General features: G+C 38.9%; 1 protein-coding gene across 1 annotated transcript; it reads left to right on the forward strand.

Moving 5' to 3' along the window:
• Positions 1 to 91: 91 nt before the first annotated feature.
• Positions 92 to 12855, forward strand: LOC140171620 (small ribosomal subunit protein eS24-like). Its single transcript, XM_072194906.1, has 5 exons — positions 92 to 175; positions 3964 to 4032; positions 10276 to 10485; positions 11431 to 11544; positions 12745 to 12855. The coding sequence occupies exons 1-5, from the start codon at positions 173 to 175 to the stop codon at positions 12745 to 12747; spliced, it is 399 nt and encodes a 132-aa protein (XP_072051007.1). The 5' UTR covers positions 92 to 172; the 3' UTR covers positions 12748 to 12855.
• Positions 12856 to 18965: the final 6110 nt, after the last annotated feature.

Raw genomic sequence — 18965 nt, forward strand, 5'->3', positions numbered from 1 at the left:
TTACCTTGGATTAACCTCTGTTACCAAATTGAATAATATTCGCTTACATTCTCACGTCGTGTAAAGTAGTGAATCATTAGTGTGTGTAAGAGATATAAAATTATCAATGACCTCTGACCTCTGACCTCGATTTTCGACCTTTTTGGAGAATTGCCGTATTTCGGTGATCAAAATGGTACGATAGCCCCTGTGAAAATCCACGTTAATCGTTGTAAATAATGACCAAAATGTCGATTTTATGACATTCATTTGATGTTTATTGTATTATTTCTCTATTCGATTGTATTTGGTTGGATTTTGATTTTTTGAAATTGACAATAAAGGACATGAAAAAAGTGATGTAATGAATGTCTTGACTGAATTTTGTAAGCTTAACGTTGCTGTGCATGCATTCGTATGTATGCACTCTCGAAGTGAATCTTGTCTTGCATATTTCATGAAATTAAGCTTTTCAGGTATTTGTGTACTTAGGTTTTCTAAACAATTGAATTACAAGCAAAAAAAGTCAAGATTGTAAACCCCCCAACCACACTCGTCAGTCCACGCTTTTTAAAGCCATAATGTACGATCTTATAATATGAAATTGGTTAATTTTTTTCAAACCCGATTTTTTTGCATATTTGTAATGTTTACACATGTCCCAACTTGCACATAAATGGAATCAGCCAAATTTGTTGTCTTTGTAGGTCGACAGAGCAAAGTTCGACATATTATCATAATTTAAAAATTATGATAATATGTCCTCCCATATAAAACTGCATGTCAAATGGCCAAAATAACCAGTGGGGTTTCTTTCACTTAACCTTGTTATTTCAACTTAAAATGGACAGCAACCCTTCCCGGCAGTTATTACTAATATTATTTCAACATTTTGAATGAAGAATAAAAAAATTAAAATTTGATGGAAATCGTACATTAAGGCTTTAATGCGTGCCGGTTTGAAATTCTGAAAATTGGTGAAAGCGTGGGGGTTTACATTTTTTGGGTAAAAAGCGTGGACTGATATAAAGCGTAGGATTAAAATAAAAAGCGTGGGGCTTCATCCAACTTACAGTATTTTTATGGAATGATAAAATAATCATAGTTCCAAGAAAAATCGCCAAAACTCGCACACCATGTCGCAAGATAAAATTCCATTTGATGCAGGCTCGCGCTTGTTTACGAGTGTCCAGTGCAATGCCAATGTACACAATATCCACCCTGGAAGCCCTGCCAAAACACCTACGTCATATGCAAATGTCCGATTTTCCATGACATGTTATTTTTCTTTACATTGATCGTATGAGTGACGTCATTAATTATGCATATTATAAATTGATTGAGCGAAGCAGCACGGAAGAAGTAGGATATAGCCAGCGTTCGAAATTTTGGTTGTCCGGTTGCCCGGGACAACTAAAAAAGTCGGCGGACAACCAAAAATACTGATTCGGTTGTCCGCTGGACAACCATAAATCTAGCCAAAAGTAACATTTGTAGGCCTACGGACAACCAAAAACTTAGACGGACAACCAGAAATTGTAATCTGGTTGTCCGTGGGACAACCATTTATTTTTCCTAAATTCGAACACTGGATATAGCCACTGAACACAGGGCACGTCAAGTTTCATATTAAACAAGAAGAACATTTGATTTGAACGCCATTAAAATGCTTATTATACAGTACAGTCGTAGTTTTTCACATGTGTATAATTTACATTGTTCACGTAATGTATCAACTTACTGGAGAGAAAAACATCGGACTCGCACGTGTGAAATAGGTGCAGAATTCTGCGTACTTGATTTACTTTGAACCTGCAAGGTGGCCGCATAGACTTCTCCGTAGTCCACTTGCCAATTGTGCACTACTCTGGCTATTACATTTAAGCTTAAAACTCTGATTTAATTAATGAGTGCACAATTGATAGATTTTCACAACTGATCTTTTCAGTCACCGTCGCCTCTGTTTGTTAGCTTCCCAAGTGGACTACTGACTTTGCCTTGAGAGTTAGGCCAATTTCTGGCCTAACTAAAATTGGTGATGATGTAATGCATCTTTAAAAATGAATCTGGCTTGTGATTGGTCGCCCAGATCTCGTTATTGTTTAAATCCTCCCGACGCGTACACTGGTACCATTATAACTATACATGGTACACAACTATCTAGGGAATGCGGCGCTTTTGTGCTGGTGGATGAACGTATGCAGCTGCATGTAGCGCGTATTGTACCACCATGCTTAGTCTTGTGGTTAGATTTTATTGATAAACAAGTATGATTGACAGTGTGTGAGTCCCAGGGTAAAGTTCTGCTTAAAAGTGAAAGTCCATAGTCGGTTTTTCGGATAACAAACTGGCAGATTCTAAAATTAGAATTGTTCAGTATTGAAGTGTCATTATAATTATGCCATTATGATATGTTGCATTCAATAATATAAGCCTACGTAGGGCCTATACTTTACTTTTACTGTCACAAATATAATTATATAGCCTAAACTTTTTCATAACCAGTTTATACTAGTATTTTGATGTAGGCCTACTAAATATCAGTATAATTTCGAGTTCAACTGAATGCGCTCATCATGATTAATAACATTTTATTTATCAAAAATCGACTATGGCATAGTCTAGGTAGCCGCATTGCATTCTCTAAATTCAGTAAATTTTCATCGTCAACCGTGTAATTGAATGGGATTATTTCGAAATTTTAAAACTTTTGAAATATCACAAACAAATACGCCTATGTTGATAAATGATATAAATACAAGCTAAAACCGTTGGGGTTCGATAATGAACCCCACAAACTAACCGACTATATTGGAAAATGCCATACGGCCGGGCGGTTTCACAAGTTGCCGCTCAATCATGACATCTGCCGCCTGCCAAATTGCGTGTGACTTCGTCAGTTTACAAATAGCGGAAAAAGCAAAAAGTGGAGGGGGTCAAGAATTTTCAGTATAAAGGGTGCCTCAGTAAAAAGCGTGGGGGTCAAGAATTTTCGGTATAAAGGGTGCCTCAATAAAAAGGGTGGGGGCAAAAATGGGTGGGAGTCAAACCCCACTGCCGAGTATGCCAACTGCAGTACATGTGCAGTGCATGTTCTGCAATTCTGGCAGCCATGGGGATGGGCGTGGGACGCGATTATTTTTTTCATACATCATATTTCAAATATTATTTGTAAATTTTTATTTTTTTTTATTTTTCATTTACAATCAAACACAGAATAAAGCAAAACTCACTCAAAAAATAAGATTTTCGGAAAAATCAACTCAACTGAATTTACACGTATGCGTTACAAATATGATGTACAAAAAAAATAATCGCTCTGCCATGGGACACTTGCTGACGTTGCTGTGTACTGAATTTCACAAACGTAAATTATCTGATCATGCTGATCGTATCCAAAGACCAAATAAGGTAGATTGCGACCAATATAAGGCAGATCGTAAACAAACAGCGTGGCTTATATTAATTGTAAAAAATGACTTCATCAATTTTGAGAAACTCCAGTGCTGGGCAAATCAATTGATCGCCCGATCGCGCTGCTCATTAAATATTCATGAACCCAACACGTCACATACTTGTTGTCTTATTCGAGGATGTAGTTGTCAAAGATCGAGGTAGTAGCGCAAGAGAAAGGGCCATGGTGTGGTGTATCCGATTCCTGTATTTGAGAGGAAATACATTTTTATTCCTTAAAGTGCATCTACCGACCCTTCCACTTGGAAGAGGCCCTGTCGGCAAGCAAACAATTAATTGTTTTTGGCCTTACTGTACAAGCAAGCAAGTAATTAGTAATGCATCATTTTTCACTAAGCCAGGGATCTTTTCACAAAAGCGATTTTATTTGATGAAATCTAACTATCACTGCATGATAACTTTGATATCAATGTTTTTTTTACCTGTTGGGCAACAGTTTGTTTCACACATCAAACTTAGAACTAATACATTATTTTATTTTCATTGATTGTTTTCCTTTAATATCCCCAGGGTGACTCTGCAGTAACCATTCGCACTCGCAAGTTTATGACCAACAGGCTGCTTAACCGCAAGCAGATGGTAAGAACACTAAAATTACATAGCCCTCCTGTACAATGAAGTTTGTGTGAATTTTGTGTGTGAGAAGTGAGATATCGAAGGCTTTAAATACAGTGGAAAGCACTCCTGATGTCCGACAAAAGGTCCGAGTTGTTCTTGCAATAATAACTGCAATATTAAAGTAATGCATTTTATATGATAGTGAATTAACAGTGGAAAGCACTCCTGATGTCCGACAAAAGGTTCGAGTATTTCTTGCAATATTAATAACTGCAATAAGTAATGCATTTTATATGATAGTGAATTTAATTGACTGCCAAGGAGTTATCACTGTAAATGAAAAAGCACTGGAAATTTTTGAAGTGAGATATATCGAATCCCGATAAAGATCGGAATCCTCCCCACACAGCTCCTTCACTTGATGACCTACACTCGAGGTCAACAAAGAAGAAAAGGCTGAAAGTCTGGTAGATACTCTGAGAGAATTATCCACCGACTTTAATTGTTCCTCCCAATATGGGGAGAACGATTGTGGGTGGTTCTTATTCACTTGGTGAGGTAAGAACTTAGCAACGTCCCCTTCTATACCTGGGCACCGGACCATTCCGTTATAGTCCTTCTCCCGACACACGGAACGTTTTCCGTGAGGTCGCCCCTCTATAAGACAAGGATCCACGATGATCTCCTTTCTTATCAAGAGCCTGCCAATAGCCAAGTATTTCGCCAGGAAGAGCGACACCAGATAATGTGTGTAGTCCACTACCTACCCCCAAGCCTCCTAGAAGGACGCTTGGTGTCTCCTCGTTACCTCAGGACCATACGTCAAGTCTAAGTTACGAGCTAGACGACGAACGTGTCCGGGTCTCCTTCGAAAACCGGGTGGTATAGAATCTACCCCACTAGACGTTGACTCACTTGCGCCCTCAGTACGGGCCGCAAGGGTAGCGCTAGGTCCAAAAGTTCGGGGGTCCCTTGGGACCCCCGAGCTAACAGAAAATGCAAAAATGGGGGGTCCCTAAAGAAATATCGGGGGTCCCAACTATTGTCTAGCCAATTCAATCTATTTGTGTGATACCATACTATTTTTTTTTGGGGGAGCAGGGGTTTATTAAATATTATTGTATTTTTTTTTGTTCTTTCTTTCATTCTTTTTTCTTTCTTTACTTTCTTTTTTTCTTTCTTTTTTCTTTTCTTTTTTTTTCTTTCTTTTTTTTCTTTTTTTTTCTTTTTCTTTCTTTTCTTTTCCTTCTTTTCTTTTTTTTCTTTTTCTTTTTCTTCTTTTTTCTTCATTTTCTTTTTTTCTTTTTTTCTTTCTTTCTTTCTTTCTTTTTTTTTTTTTTTTCTTTTTCTTTTAATTTTCTTTTTTTATTTCAATCAAATTAGTATAATTACCTAATATTTTCTTCCCGCCACTGTCTGCTCAATAATACTTTTAATACTGCCCTCTATTGTCGTTATTTGCCAGTAAACAATGGCAGCCATAGCCAGAGATCTCGCCAGATTTTTCGCGATATCACAGCTGTTTTGCTGTCAAAATTTTCACTCACAAAGCAGTATTACTGTGCATAAAATTAATTATTGAAGTAAATTAGGCCATAATTTGGTATTTCAGGTGTTCAGTTGCTTCGAAAATGATGTGCATAATGCAAGTTGAGGAAACTTTTGAGCCTAGTTTTATGAAACCTGGATATAGAAAACAACATGTGGGAATTTTTGTTGCGTACGACGGGACGCAATAACTCACTGCTTTTGCAATATTCATGCGTGAGATTCGGGTTTTGGTGGGTCCGGGACGCAAAAACGCAGCCTAGCGCGACCCTTGACGGGCCTGAGGAAATGACGTCATCTCATGTGACGTTCCCTCCTCGCCAGAGTCTTCCTCACCCTCACTGGTATCTGAATCCGACCCAACACCGATCTGTGATTCAGACTCCTGTGTTTCAGAAGTGTTTGTCATGATCGATCCCTCAGTGTATCCTGATAGGAGACCCGACATAACGCCAACTGAAGGGGAGGACACGCCTGCACCTTGCGATGCATTAGGTGTCACTGGGAACGTAGGCTCGCTAGTTACCGTTACCGGTGTCGACCGCCTACTCGGCTTCTGTCGCACTGGTACCTACCTAGGTGCTCTACGCTCCCTACCCGGCAAGTACCCGAGTATTCTGAACTTGAGTCTGTCCAAGTCCGAACATCTGCGGGTTAAACCAAGGAGGAACACATCCCCACATTGCTGCCGGATTCATCCACGGCCCAGCATTGGGGAAATTCCCTTGATTAACGGGTATACCAAACCCATTACCAACTCCTGGCACCCCCCATGCTTGTTGCCACTGTCCGGTCTGTGGTACAGTAGTATACAAGTTGGGATTGGGCGCGAAGTTAGCCGCGGTTGGCAAAGTTGAATGACCGCTGGGTTCCTGCTGACTAGTTGATTGATAAACACTAGTATAACCTCGAGGATTATCGACCGTATTGGGAAAATCCGAGGTCAGCGCTGCTTGATTGAACACTTGATGTAGTGTACTTGGGGAGTTATTCATCATTGAATAATTCGACCCATCAAGCATGACCCTAGGTGATCGACTATCAAAAGGATGAACATCCTCTTGAGACCGCTCATGAGTAACTTGAGCAGTCGGATCAATACCTGATGATAATAACTTATCAGGGGGCCCGCCCATGTCCACGCTACCCTGGATATCCCGGGTTGCATGTAACGGGGGTGCCAATGATAGGCTCGAGCAGGCTTCCCGTTAGTGTGCGTCATTGCGTCCAGACGAGTATTTTACAAATTTGGACGCAAGTTCACATGGCTAATCAAGTATTTTGCGTCCATGTGGACGCAGACAAAACTTCGAAATTTAATCATTAATTGATGATAAAAATAAGAAATTGTTTTATTTTTACGATAATAAAAGCCCCAAAATTTTGACCAACCTGCTAAGAATTGAAGTAAATTCTGCAATATTTGTAAATGCAACGTCAGGAAATCGTGCACTTTTTGCATGCTTTCCGTCGCGATCGCTGTTTGATGGGGAAAGTCCCAATTGATGCAATTGTTTGTTTACAAAGCATGCTGAACTGGTGACGTGCAGTTAATGTTTATTTAGTTATTTATCACAACCTGACAATATTCAGTTTTTAATATTTTAAGTTTATTTTTTCATAAATAATCTACGCTTCCTTTATTAGTATTATTGTTACGATGAATAAAAGCAATTTTAAAGACAAAATCCAAATGATAACCTTTTTTTGTATTATTTGTGACAGCGCGTGTTTTAGCTTTTATAGCATCATCAACAACATGTGGATCGAAGTAAAAGTAAAACCCGGAAGTAAAAGTACGAAAATTTGCTAAAGATTGACAGACTTTGCGCATGTTTGCAGAAATGAGAAAAATTATCATTGCGACTGGAGGTGGAATATCACGGCGAAAATTTTATTTTAACAATCAACATTTGATGAGGTAGACCCGGGCCGGGGTACGTGTGTTAGCAACGAGGGGTTGCAGTTGTGTTTCCCGGTATGATTGATCATGAATTTCAGATGGACGCACAAAAAATCTGTCTGGACGCAAGTTTTTTCTATCTTGTCAGCAAACTTGCGTCACACATGACGCACATTTTAAAACCCTTAACGGGAACCCTGGGCTCGAGGTAGCACCTTCCGCATCTACCGATCCTTTCATTACTGATCTAGTCCCGTTCACGGGGGGGACCCCCGTTACTAGAAATTGGGTCTACCACTGGCTCCGCTTTCTTTCGAGAGGTTTCCCCTGTACTCGAACTAAGCCTAGTGGGTCCCTTGTCACTTTCGGGATCGCTCCTTACTGGTGGCAACACTAGATCCTGGCCCCCCCCGTGTTCAACAGAACAGACTGTTTACTAGCGAGAGAACCAGTATCAGATCCTCCTATTTTCCGGGGGTTATTCACCCCTGTACTAATGGGTAGATCTTTGGAACCAACCACTTTCCGGGGGGTGACCCTTGTACTCATGAGTAAGTTCGATGAACCCTGCACTTTCCTGGGGTTTCCCCCTGTACTAATAACTGGGTTCATTGTATCGAGACCAGCTGTGTTCCCCGGCACTTGCGCACCTGTACTAACTGCTGGTCCCAACTCTGACATTTTCTGTGGCACTACAGTCGCACCCCTACTCGTGTCTGAGCCTTTAGACCCCAATTCAGGATTCCCGGGGGAACCTGAACCAGAGAAAGGGCAGGAGCCCTAGCATCGGTAGCCCCCTTGCCGCCTAACTTAAGCGGTAGCGGGCCTCCTTTGCTATCACGCTACTTTCTCAACTAACTTACCCGACTTACCACCTTTTGAAGGTCTCTGCTTGGATGGTCTAATTCCCAACTGCTGACCTCGCCCAAAGCGCCAAACTGCTCCTCTGAAATCCCTATACATATGGTACATCTGGCGGAACGCTAACACTCACGATGAACATAACAAAGTAAATGAGGGTCCCAGCCAGGAACCGGTGATGGGCACTTAGCACATCGACGGGAAGACATAATATGGTGTCCTCCCCGGGAAATCAAACACTATATATAAACAAGACCAGTTATATAATATATAGTGGATACAGGTCACTTCAAAGTACTAGCAAGATGGTATAATCTTTATTATGGTAATTAGATTTCGATTAAATTTTATTCAATCTACACAGAGAAATAGCACAAAATAGAGATTATATAGAATATAACCATATAAAAAATCACTATAAAAACCCGTCACACGACTTCGATATAGCTTCACTGATAGTAGCAATCCACCATCACACAACTTTCACCTACTGTACGCTCTCTGGTATGTTGTCACTAGTCTAATTCTAACAACTGCCAAGAACAACAGGGAAAACGCTATATGAGTATAACAAGTTACGGATATCATATATAGAATAAATTGTGTGATTAAACTATACAGCGGACGCTCTAGCAATGCCTTCCAAAGCTAGGCAATCACACGGTAACAAAGGGCGATCCTTAGATTAGCGACCGCCATGTTTTGGGCGATCGCGGGAATCGAAAAATTCAACTAAAGGACACATCCCGATAGTTTAATGAGTTTAAAAGTTCCCCATGATACTTAACACTCTCCGCTATAACTGCTATCCTTCCGATTGCAATACACGGCTGTTTTTAGTACACAAAATCGCTTCACCAACAAGCACGACCGTCCGGAGCTCATAAGCAACACGCCTTTCTTGGGCGGTGACAAAAAAGTGGAAAGCACTCCTGATGTCCGACAAAAGGTCCGAGTATTTCTTGCAATAATAACTGCAATAAGTAATGCACTTTATATGATAGTGAATTAATTGACTGCCAAGGAGTTATCACTGTAAATGAAAAAGCACTGGAAATTTTTGAAGTGAGATATCAAAGGCTTTAAATACAGTGGAAAGCACTCCTGATGTCCGACAAAAGGTCCGAGTTGTTCTTGCAATAATAACTGCAATATTAAAGTAATGCATTTTATATGATAGTGAATTAATTGACTGCCAAGGAGTTGTCACTGTAAATGAAAAAGCAAATTTGTAAGGGTGCCCGATTTTAGTTGGTGTCAACATGATTAGGGAACAACCCAAAAGTTTGATGAAGCCCCTAGTCCTTTCGTTAGGGAGGAGGGGTCAAAAAGTCCGATTACGCTTGTAAAGAAGTAGTAACATCGGTCAAAGTTGATCTTTTGAAAGATTTAGTATATAATTGTAAAATTTTAGTATTTTCTGAAGTACGATATTGACATTTTACAGTGGTTGCTTCAAAATAATTTCAAATAAATATAGAGTGCAGTACTGCAACTTGTAAGTTCATTTTTAAAGCAGCTGTACCAAGCACTTTGATTCTTTTTTATTTGAAAATTAAGCAAGTCCTAATTTTTTATGAAGAAAAATATTTCAAAATAAAATAGAATTATTGTTTCTTAAACCTGATAAACATCCTAGCAATGTCGCACCCCTCCATAACCCCATCGACCATAGTGACGTCCCTGTGCCATGAATACGGGTTGAAATTTTCGATATTTGACACTTACGTTAGAGGGGAGGGGGCAGGGTTAGCCTTCTAACGAAAAGACTTTCGTTTATAGGGCTTCATCAAACTTTTGGGTTGTTCCCTTATGCTATCAGGTCTTTATATAAATGTATCAAATATATACTTTGGACTTTTGTGTTTAGGAATTTTGTGTTAACAGATTTCGTGTTAATGAATTTCCGCTGTACCAAATGCACACTTTCATGTTGTTACTTCTTCACGTAGGTCGTCGACATCCTTCATCCAGGCAAACCCACAGTACCCAAAACAGATGTAAGGGAGAGACTTGCCCAGGTGTACAAGACCACCCCTGATGTAGTCTTCTGCTTTGGGTTCCGTACCCATTTTGGTGGTGGAAAGACCTCCGGGTTTGCTTTGGTGTATGACAGCTTGGACTATGCCAAGAAGATTGAACCCAACTTCAGGTTACAGAGAGTAAGTTTTCAAAGATTATCATACTTGTAGCATGAAAAAATTTCGACAAGAATCAGAATAGAAAAACTCCCAAAACAATTATGTGAGGAGTGGTGCAGTGAATTATGTTGGGAGCAAAGATTGTTTGGCAAGCCTGAAAGGGGGGGGGAACATTTTTTGGCAGGCCTGAAAGGGAGAGAAGCGGATTTTTGGCACAGTTTTTAGGCAGTTTTGGAAATTGCACCCTAAAAAGAGTAGGAAATTGTTTAATTTGGTAAATGTCCTGCTCGCTCTACTCTTAAAGGGGATGAAGATTTTTGGCTTATCGAAAAGGGGGCCAAGCAATGTTTGTCTTGCCTGAACCTGCGAGAATTTTGCCCCCTGATGTAGACAAAATTATTCTACAGTCCCTGAAACAAAGGCTAAAGCAACATTGAAATCATGGCTTAAACCCTTGTGAAGCATGATTTTTACATACGGTAACAAAAAATGTCCATAAAAATTACTTTGGTTCTATTGTTCTTTATAAGTAAAAAGTTCATATAATTTAAGGGGGTACTACACCCCTGCCCAATTTTAAGCCTATTTTTGCATTTTTCTCAAAATTTATAGTGCATTGGGGACAAGTAAGATATATGTATATCATAGGGGCAAGGACTACAACTACTGCACTGGAAATTTTATTTCAGCATAGACAACAGTTGTGGAGTTACATTCAAAAATGAGGGAAAACCACTATTTGATCAATAAATCAATAACTACTTGCTTTGAGTTGCTGAATTTTCAGTACAGTAGTTGTAGTCCTTTCCCCTATAATATACATATCTTACTTGTCACCAATGTGCTATAATATTTGATAAAATTGCAAAAATAGGCACAAAATTGGCCAGGGGTGTAGTACCCCCTTAAGGTTGTTTCTAAAGTCCTGAATTCTAAAAAAAATCACCCTTTTTGTTTCATAAATAGCATGGCCTGTATGAAAAGAAGAAGCCATCCAGTAAGCAGAGGAAAGAGAGAAAGAACAGACAGAAGAAAGTACGGGTACGTGCAATGAAGGCCAAGGTTGGCACTGGCAAGAAGGTAAGTTAAGACCAGTGTATACAGTAGAGAGATTGCGATTTCAAAATAAACATTGTAAAACATACGTATCGATCGAACATACGTGGCATCTATTCAAAGTCACTCTCCTATGACAGGATTTTGTATAGATTCCACATATGTGATGCAATCAAGCAAAATCAGTCGGAACTCAGAAATATTAAATTTTCAGTTTCTTACAGAATAGTAAACAGCATTTACAAAGCTGCATTTTTCAGAAAACCCCATTGGAATCGAACAACCAGTTCCAAAGATGTGAGCAATTAAAGAGTTTCCAAAACAATAGAAAACAAAAGGAAATATTTCCTTCCTTTGGCTATATCACAAAATCAATATTTCCGAGTTCCGATTGATTTTGCTTGATCGCATCACATATATCCATGTACGCTCGATACTATGTTTGGAAATCGCAATCTCTATTCTGTCAGGTTGTCACATCTGACATATTCCTTTCTGTGATGTGATCCAGCATGATGCGCCGGTCAGTTTTCTGGGAAATATAAGGCCAAAACAGAAATACAGTTTGTGGATTGTGGCAACAAACTAACATTCATATTTTGGAAACAAAAGACTCAATTTTGTGTTCATCAATATATAGAAATACTTGATCAAGAGCCTTGGGGTAGTAGTTATATAATTGGAGTGCACTGGAGTCTGTGGAATAAGAAAGAGCTTGAGATTTCCAAACGTATGTTTCAAACGTCCGTGCATTTATTCAAAACCACTCTCATGTGACGGGATTTTGAATGGATGCACAGGCTTTTGAAACGTATGCTTGGAAATCACATGCTCTCTATTATGTTTACATGTACATGTTGGTGTATTTTCCGGTCAATGTAACCGTTCTTTGTCACCGATTCGTAAGGAGAACAAGAAATCCAGCAGAAACAGGCTTTGAAAGCCACTTGAAGGAAATAATTACGGTAAAACAATAGGGAATAAACCAAAAGGTCGGTGAAGCCTTGCAAACATAACTCGTTTTGTTACAAGGCTAGCCCCCCTCTCTCCAGCTGTAACGAAGTTGCGAAACTGGAAGCACAAGAAACACTTTTAAGCCCCCCCCCCCCTGTAATAAACTTGTGGTTTGTTCTCTTGCTTCATTAGTACCGTTTTGAAAATGTGATGACAACTATCAACACATAACTAAAACTTTTGTTTTCTTTCTCTCTTGTTTCATTGCAGTAATCTACCTGGGCTGCTGATGTTGGTGCTGGGTTTGGGTTTAATCAATTCAAAGACAGTGCAAGTTGTATAGAAATAAAAAACAATGGTTACTATTGAGTAATTAACATATCCTTGTTTGTATTGTGTTATTTGTGTACGAATCTGAATAGACACCATTTGGCAGTGGTATGAATTCTCAGGACTTACTTGTCCCACCATGGCATTTGTGACCCATTGCATCAAATCGTCACTGTCACAACAGATATCCTTTTCAACATGACATCAAATACCAGTAAGGTTCAGTAGGTGGGGCCAGTACAATAGAGATGATTTATAAGTTTTCAAGTTACTGTATTTAACAAATTCCAGTTAAAATCTGTACACCTCCATGGAAAGCATAACCTTAATCTCTCACACAAGGGGTGTAGAATTCAAATGGAGTCACCAATTCAGGTAACCCCATTTGAAATTCATACTCCCTGTATGGGGGATTAAATCTTCCATAGGGGTTTATGGATGTCAACTGGAATAGCCCAATAAAGGTTTTTATGGGAGGGGTGCTATAGTGTCTCGGGCTTCGAAATATGCCAGAATATCCGAGTGCCATTCGGGCTCCTGATCTTCAAATTTTGGGGGCCCACACAACTTTTTGCAGGCCCCGAATATGTTACAATCCACATCAAGCTAAAGGGTGTTCAGAAGGCCAAAAGTCAGAATTTCTGAGGGCCATTCAGGCCCTTGCGTTTAACCCTCTGACTGGCTTTATGTCGAGCCCTGGTGTCGTCTCAAATTGAGAGTAACGCTATATTGGATTTCGCAGTGGCAGATTCAAATCGCTCACACTAGGCCCAGGGGGGCCACTCATATATGAAAGTTGTAAGCATCCGCATGATTTAGGGTGGTTTTGGAAAGCAAAACGAGGATCCGCGCGGATCTGATTAGGGTATCAAAACACTCATTTTCCTAAAAGAAGGGTGTTTTTTTTAATTACCCAATTAATGGACATTAGTGGTGACATATTTATCAAGTTATTTGGCACAAAACAGTGCTTTCTGAGCAATTTTACTAACCAGATTTAAAAAAATTGGAGCAGACTTCAATGGCGCAATTTTAAGCTTACCGATATCATCACTGTCATTGAATGACACTCTAGGGCCTACCGACACGCAATGTCTATCCTTGTTTACTGGGGCAAATTTCAAAACGATTCCTCACTCAGGGTGTTTTTATATTGTCTATCCTTGTTAAGGAGGCACACAGGATCACTAATTATCCATTATTATTCACCTCATAACTCGAAAAATATTTATGTAAAGTATATAAAAGTATACATTTTTTGAAAGGAAATGAGCTCATAAATACATTTAAAATGTCAGTTTTGGGTCAAAAAGTACAATTTTCGAGAAAATCCCAAAAAACCGCTTTTTTGACCAAACATTTTTGGTCCGCCATAAAAAATTATTTGAAAATCAAAACTATAAAACATGAATTTTATTAATTTAGACAAATAAATCTAGAAAGTGTTTTTTATTTTTTCAAATTTTGCTTAGTTTTTAAAATATAGGCAAAAATTCAGTAAAAACGTGTGACCCGTGTTCAAATTTTGACTTAACTAGAGCGGTTCTCGACTTGCGCGGTTCTCGACGCAAAGCGTCGGCCGCAATGCCTCCACCTTGAGGCGTATCATTTGAACCGGTGCAATTTCAACCCGAAATGACCTTCCAAAAATTTGGCTCTAAATGTTGAATGTACCCACCAAGTTTTTACTAAATTGACCTCAGATGACCCCTTGTGACCCCAAAATGACCTTCGAAAAATTTGGCTCTAAATGTTGAATGTACCCACCAAGTATCATGCCCATACGACAGTATTTACAAATTTGACCTCAGCTGACCCCTGGATGACCTTGGATGACCCTGAAATGACCTTCCAAAAATTAAACTTTAAATGTTGACTGTACCCACCAAGTTTCATGCCCATTCGACAGTTTGAAGTTATTTGACCTCAGATGACCCCTGGGTGACCCCGGATGACCCCAAAATGGCTGTCCAAAAATTTGACTCTAAATGTTTATTGTACCCACCAAGTTTCATGCCCATACGACAGTTTTAAGTTATTTGACCTCAGATGACCTGTGGGTGACCTTGGATGACCCCAAAATGACCTTCAAACATTTTAGTTCTAAATGTTTACAGTACCCACCAAGGTTCATGCCCATGTTTACAGTACTCATGCCCATATGACAGTTTTTGCTCATTTGACCTCAGATGACCCCTAAATGACCTTGGGTGACCTTGACCCACTAACCACACCTACTGGAATTTGAAGACCGCCAATGACCATCCCTCCACCAAATTGCATCACTATACATCTTTACCAGTTGGCCCATATGACGGTTTTTGCTAATTTGACCTCAGATGACCCCTAGATGACCTTGAGTGACCTTGAACCACTAACCAAACCTACTGGAATGTGAAGACCGCCAATGACCATCCCTCCACCAAATTGCATCACTTTACATCTTACCAGTTCCGAGAAATTGGACCCAAGCTCGGACGGACGGACAGATGGACGGACGGACGGACAACCAGGAAACATAATACCTCCGGTGGAGGCATAAAAAACTTACCTCAGTGATGCTTCATTTAGACGCTATGGCGGACCAAAAATGGTTAAAAGTGGTAAAAAGTGAACTTGCCGAAAATCGCGATTTAGAAAAATACAGCCCATTTTAGGTCCATTTTTGAAGATTATTCCATAAATCAGGCATGAGAATTTTCAGTTTAAAAACTGAATTCAGTTTTTTTTATAGTCAAAATTTCCGCAACGCAACTTTATTTAATTTCAGCCTGTTTTTGGTACTTTTTGCCCAATTTCACGCGCATTTTCAGTTTTTTTTAGGAAAGTGCAGTCTCATGCCTGATAAATATATAATCCGTGACTTGTGACGCTTTGGTCAAGTTAGAAAATGAGAAGGGCGCCCAACTGCAGCAGATTGGCAATTTTTGGTGATTTAGAAGGTAAAATATACAATATGACAAAATTATCCGTGCACATTCGGCAGATGTTTACCCACATGGTGCAGCCATTTTATTTGACTGCAGTCTTGTTTCCATGGTGCAGCAGAGCTTCCGGCAAGGCCGCGGCGTCGCGTCGGCGTTTAAGGAGCGACAGGTCGCGCGGACAGACAGACAGGTTACGCGAATAAGTTGCACAGTGCATGGTCGTGTTGCCGCGAATGAAACCATGATTATTTAAGCACAATTTTGTCCTGTTCGTGGCATTATTCAACACAAATACTCAAATAGTTCCGTATAAAAAAAAATCCCGCTCTGTATTAAAATTTGCGGACATCAGAACAATAAAATTAGCATAGAATAACTGACAAGCAATTATTTTAGCAGATAATCAGGAAGTTTTATGAAATGAAGAATAAATTGAGACATAATCATGATAATTATGATTTCTGTTTTGTACTAATTTTCATAATTTTGTTTTAAAAATGCAATGTTTTTGGTGATTTTCTTTCTTTTCTTTTTTTTTTTTTTTTTTGTGTTGACAAATATTGCATTTTTATGTTCATTGTCCTTTTCGGAACCGCAAACATAATGTTGTTACTACTCGTTGCTTTTTCTTTTTAGTTGGTGCTTGAGAGGCACCACAGCAGCCCGTCCGCGCCAAAGATACTTAGATAGGCATTTTAACGCCTGTTAAAGCTAGGCCTACACCACGGGAATCCCAAGTAAAATTTTAAAAGATTCTGATGTGTCGCATTACTCAATATTCCGTTTGTTTTGTTGTTATCATATTTTATTTTTAACTTTTTACGGAATATCGAAGTTGCATAAAAAGTGAATAAAATACAACAACAAAAATTTAAAAAAGTGTGTCTGTTGTTGTTTTCAATCAAATAAAAGTTGTAATATGTCTTGAATAAACTTCTTGTAAAACGGACAAAAATTAGGCCTATATATATGTTAAACGGGCAAAACACGGAGAGGTCACAAGAAAACTGAAAAACACGGAAATTTACATTTACAAAACCGAATTTCAAAAGTAGAAAACGAAACACTTATGGCTTTAAATTTATTAGATTGTGGTTTATGCAGTAGGCCTACCGTAGGCCTATATAGGCATCATGCTATAAAGAGCATTTTAAAACACTGCATGAAAACATTCACGAAAAATGCTTTAAAGCAGTTTACCTTTTAAAGTATGCAGAAAACGTGAAAGTTGAAATCCGGAAAAACATTGCAAATAAAAAGGCATTGTTGTAAAACCAAAAGCTTTTATCGCAATCATGGCATGGTAGACCTAATAGGCCTACTAATGGAAATGTAGTTAAAATGGGTTATGAAAAAAGCATGAATTTATGCTTTTCGATTATATTTCTCGCTTTGAAATTATTATTATTTAGCATTAAAACATTCATGAAAATGCTTTCATAAACGCGTGCTCGCTATGCCGATTTCAAATATCGACATTTTTGACATAGAGTTATAGCCCTATGCCTAGATGGTCGACATGATGTAGGCCTATTGAAATGTCAACGTTTTTGACATTGCGTTAATGGTCAATCAGGAGTAGAGAACGTTTGAAAACGAATCTTAAATCCGTGTTTTAATAACAGTTTGAAACATTATTCGGGTCCTTTAGGTATCTAATATAGGCCTACCAGTAGTAACTGCTTGCCTATTTTTTATGGTCTTCAAACTGAAGACGAGACTGAACGACCGCAGAGGCTCCCGAACCAAGGGACTGCATAAAATATAAGCTAATATAATAGGCCTATATTATTCAACTACACCACCTTGGTAAATCAAATAATAACAATGAAATGAATGAATGAATGAGTGAAATAAAACAAATTTTTAAACATAAAATAATAAGCCTAATAATGTACTATACGGGCTAAGTCTAGCCTACTAGCAAAATATTTAGGGCCCTACGCTTTCTATCGTATCTACCAGATTGCGCCATCATTACAGGGCTTCTTACGGGTAACTACTTCTTACAGATAAATTTTATCTTTTCAAGTTCAGAATGAAACTTGAAAAAAAAAAAAAAAAAAATTCACTATTATGTTCATATAAAAAACCTAAAACTTATACCACTATATCAGCACTTTTTTGGCGACATTTATCGAGTAGGTCTACTGATTCTGGGACGGGGACGGTGGTGGTCTGTCGGCCCGCAGTTTCTCAATGCAATGGTGCAAGCCTTACCTACCTTAGAAGAGATCAATACGATAAAATACGGTAGTGATCGCGATTGACGACTCCAGCGCCTCAATCAGTAATCACCTCGCCCATCCAGTTGACCATGTGTGCGTGTCTTTGCTAGCTGTACGAGAACGCGATCTATTGCGGGAAAACAATGATTTATTTGCTTTTGCATTTTGACGAATTTTTAATGAAAAAGGGTCTTTAAAATAGCTTTTCTTATGGTTCAAATTTTAAGATTTCTTTAAAATCTATTAATGACAAGATAAAATACGGTTTGAAGATGACATTAGTGATGAAAACTCAATTTTGGCCATGTAACACTTCAGTGATCCTGTGTGCATCCTTAAGGGGTAAATTTCAAACCTATTCCTCGCTTTAAGTGTTTTTATTTGAGTAAAATCCTTGTTTGTTGACAAATTTTCGACATCCTAGCTTGGGGTCATTTTTGAAAGTCAATTCACGCGGATGCTTACAACTTTTATACATGAGTGGCCCCTCGGGACACTAGGTTAATCCTGCAGGGCGTTTACACACATTGAAGGGCGATTTGTTCATATGCTGGCGGCGCAACCGTGTAATATGGCATTGCTCTCAACTCGAGATGAGACGCTCTATACTTGGGTAGAATATGTACACTACTTTCCTAGATGATGATTTTTGTTGCAAATTACAAAGCATATTCTGAAACTACTACTGTGATCAGCTTACCACTATCATAATGGGTAGAGGCAGGGGTAGCGCTAGGTTTTCAAACGGAAGGGTCAAAAATTTGAAATTTTGTGAAACTATGGATCTGAAATAATAGAAACAAATATCTTGCGCCAAAAGCTAAAAGAATGCGCCTATGATCCCATAACCCATGTTGTTGGCGCTACCCCTGCATGAGTAGAGGGACCTATCATGTTTACACCAAGGCAGCAGACACATAAAGTTACCAGTTATATACAATAAGTATTCTTCTTCTTTCCTCTGTATACAACAAGTACACAATTTTATTTTTATGAAAATAGTCAA

Source organism: Amphiura filiformis, chromosome 15 (genome assembly GCF_039555335.1).
Source record: "Amphiura filiformis chromosome 15, Afil_fr2py, whole genome shotgun sequence".
Classification (NCBI taxonomy): domain Eukaryota; kingdom Metazoa; phylum Echinodermata; class Ophiuroidea; order Amphilepidida; family Amphiuridae; genus Amphiura; species Amphiura filiformis.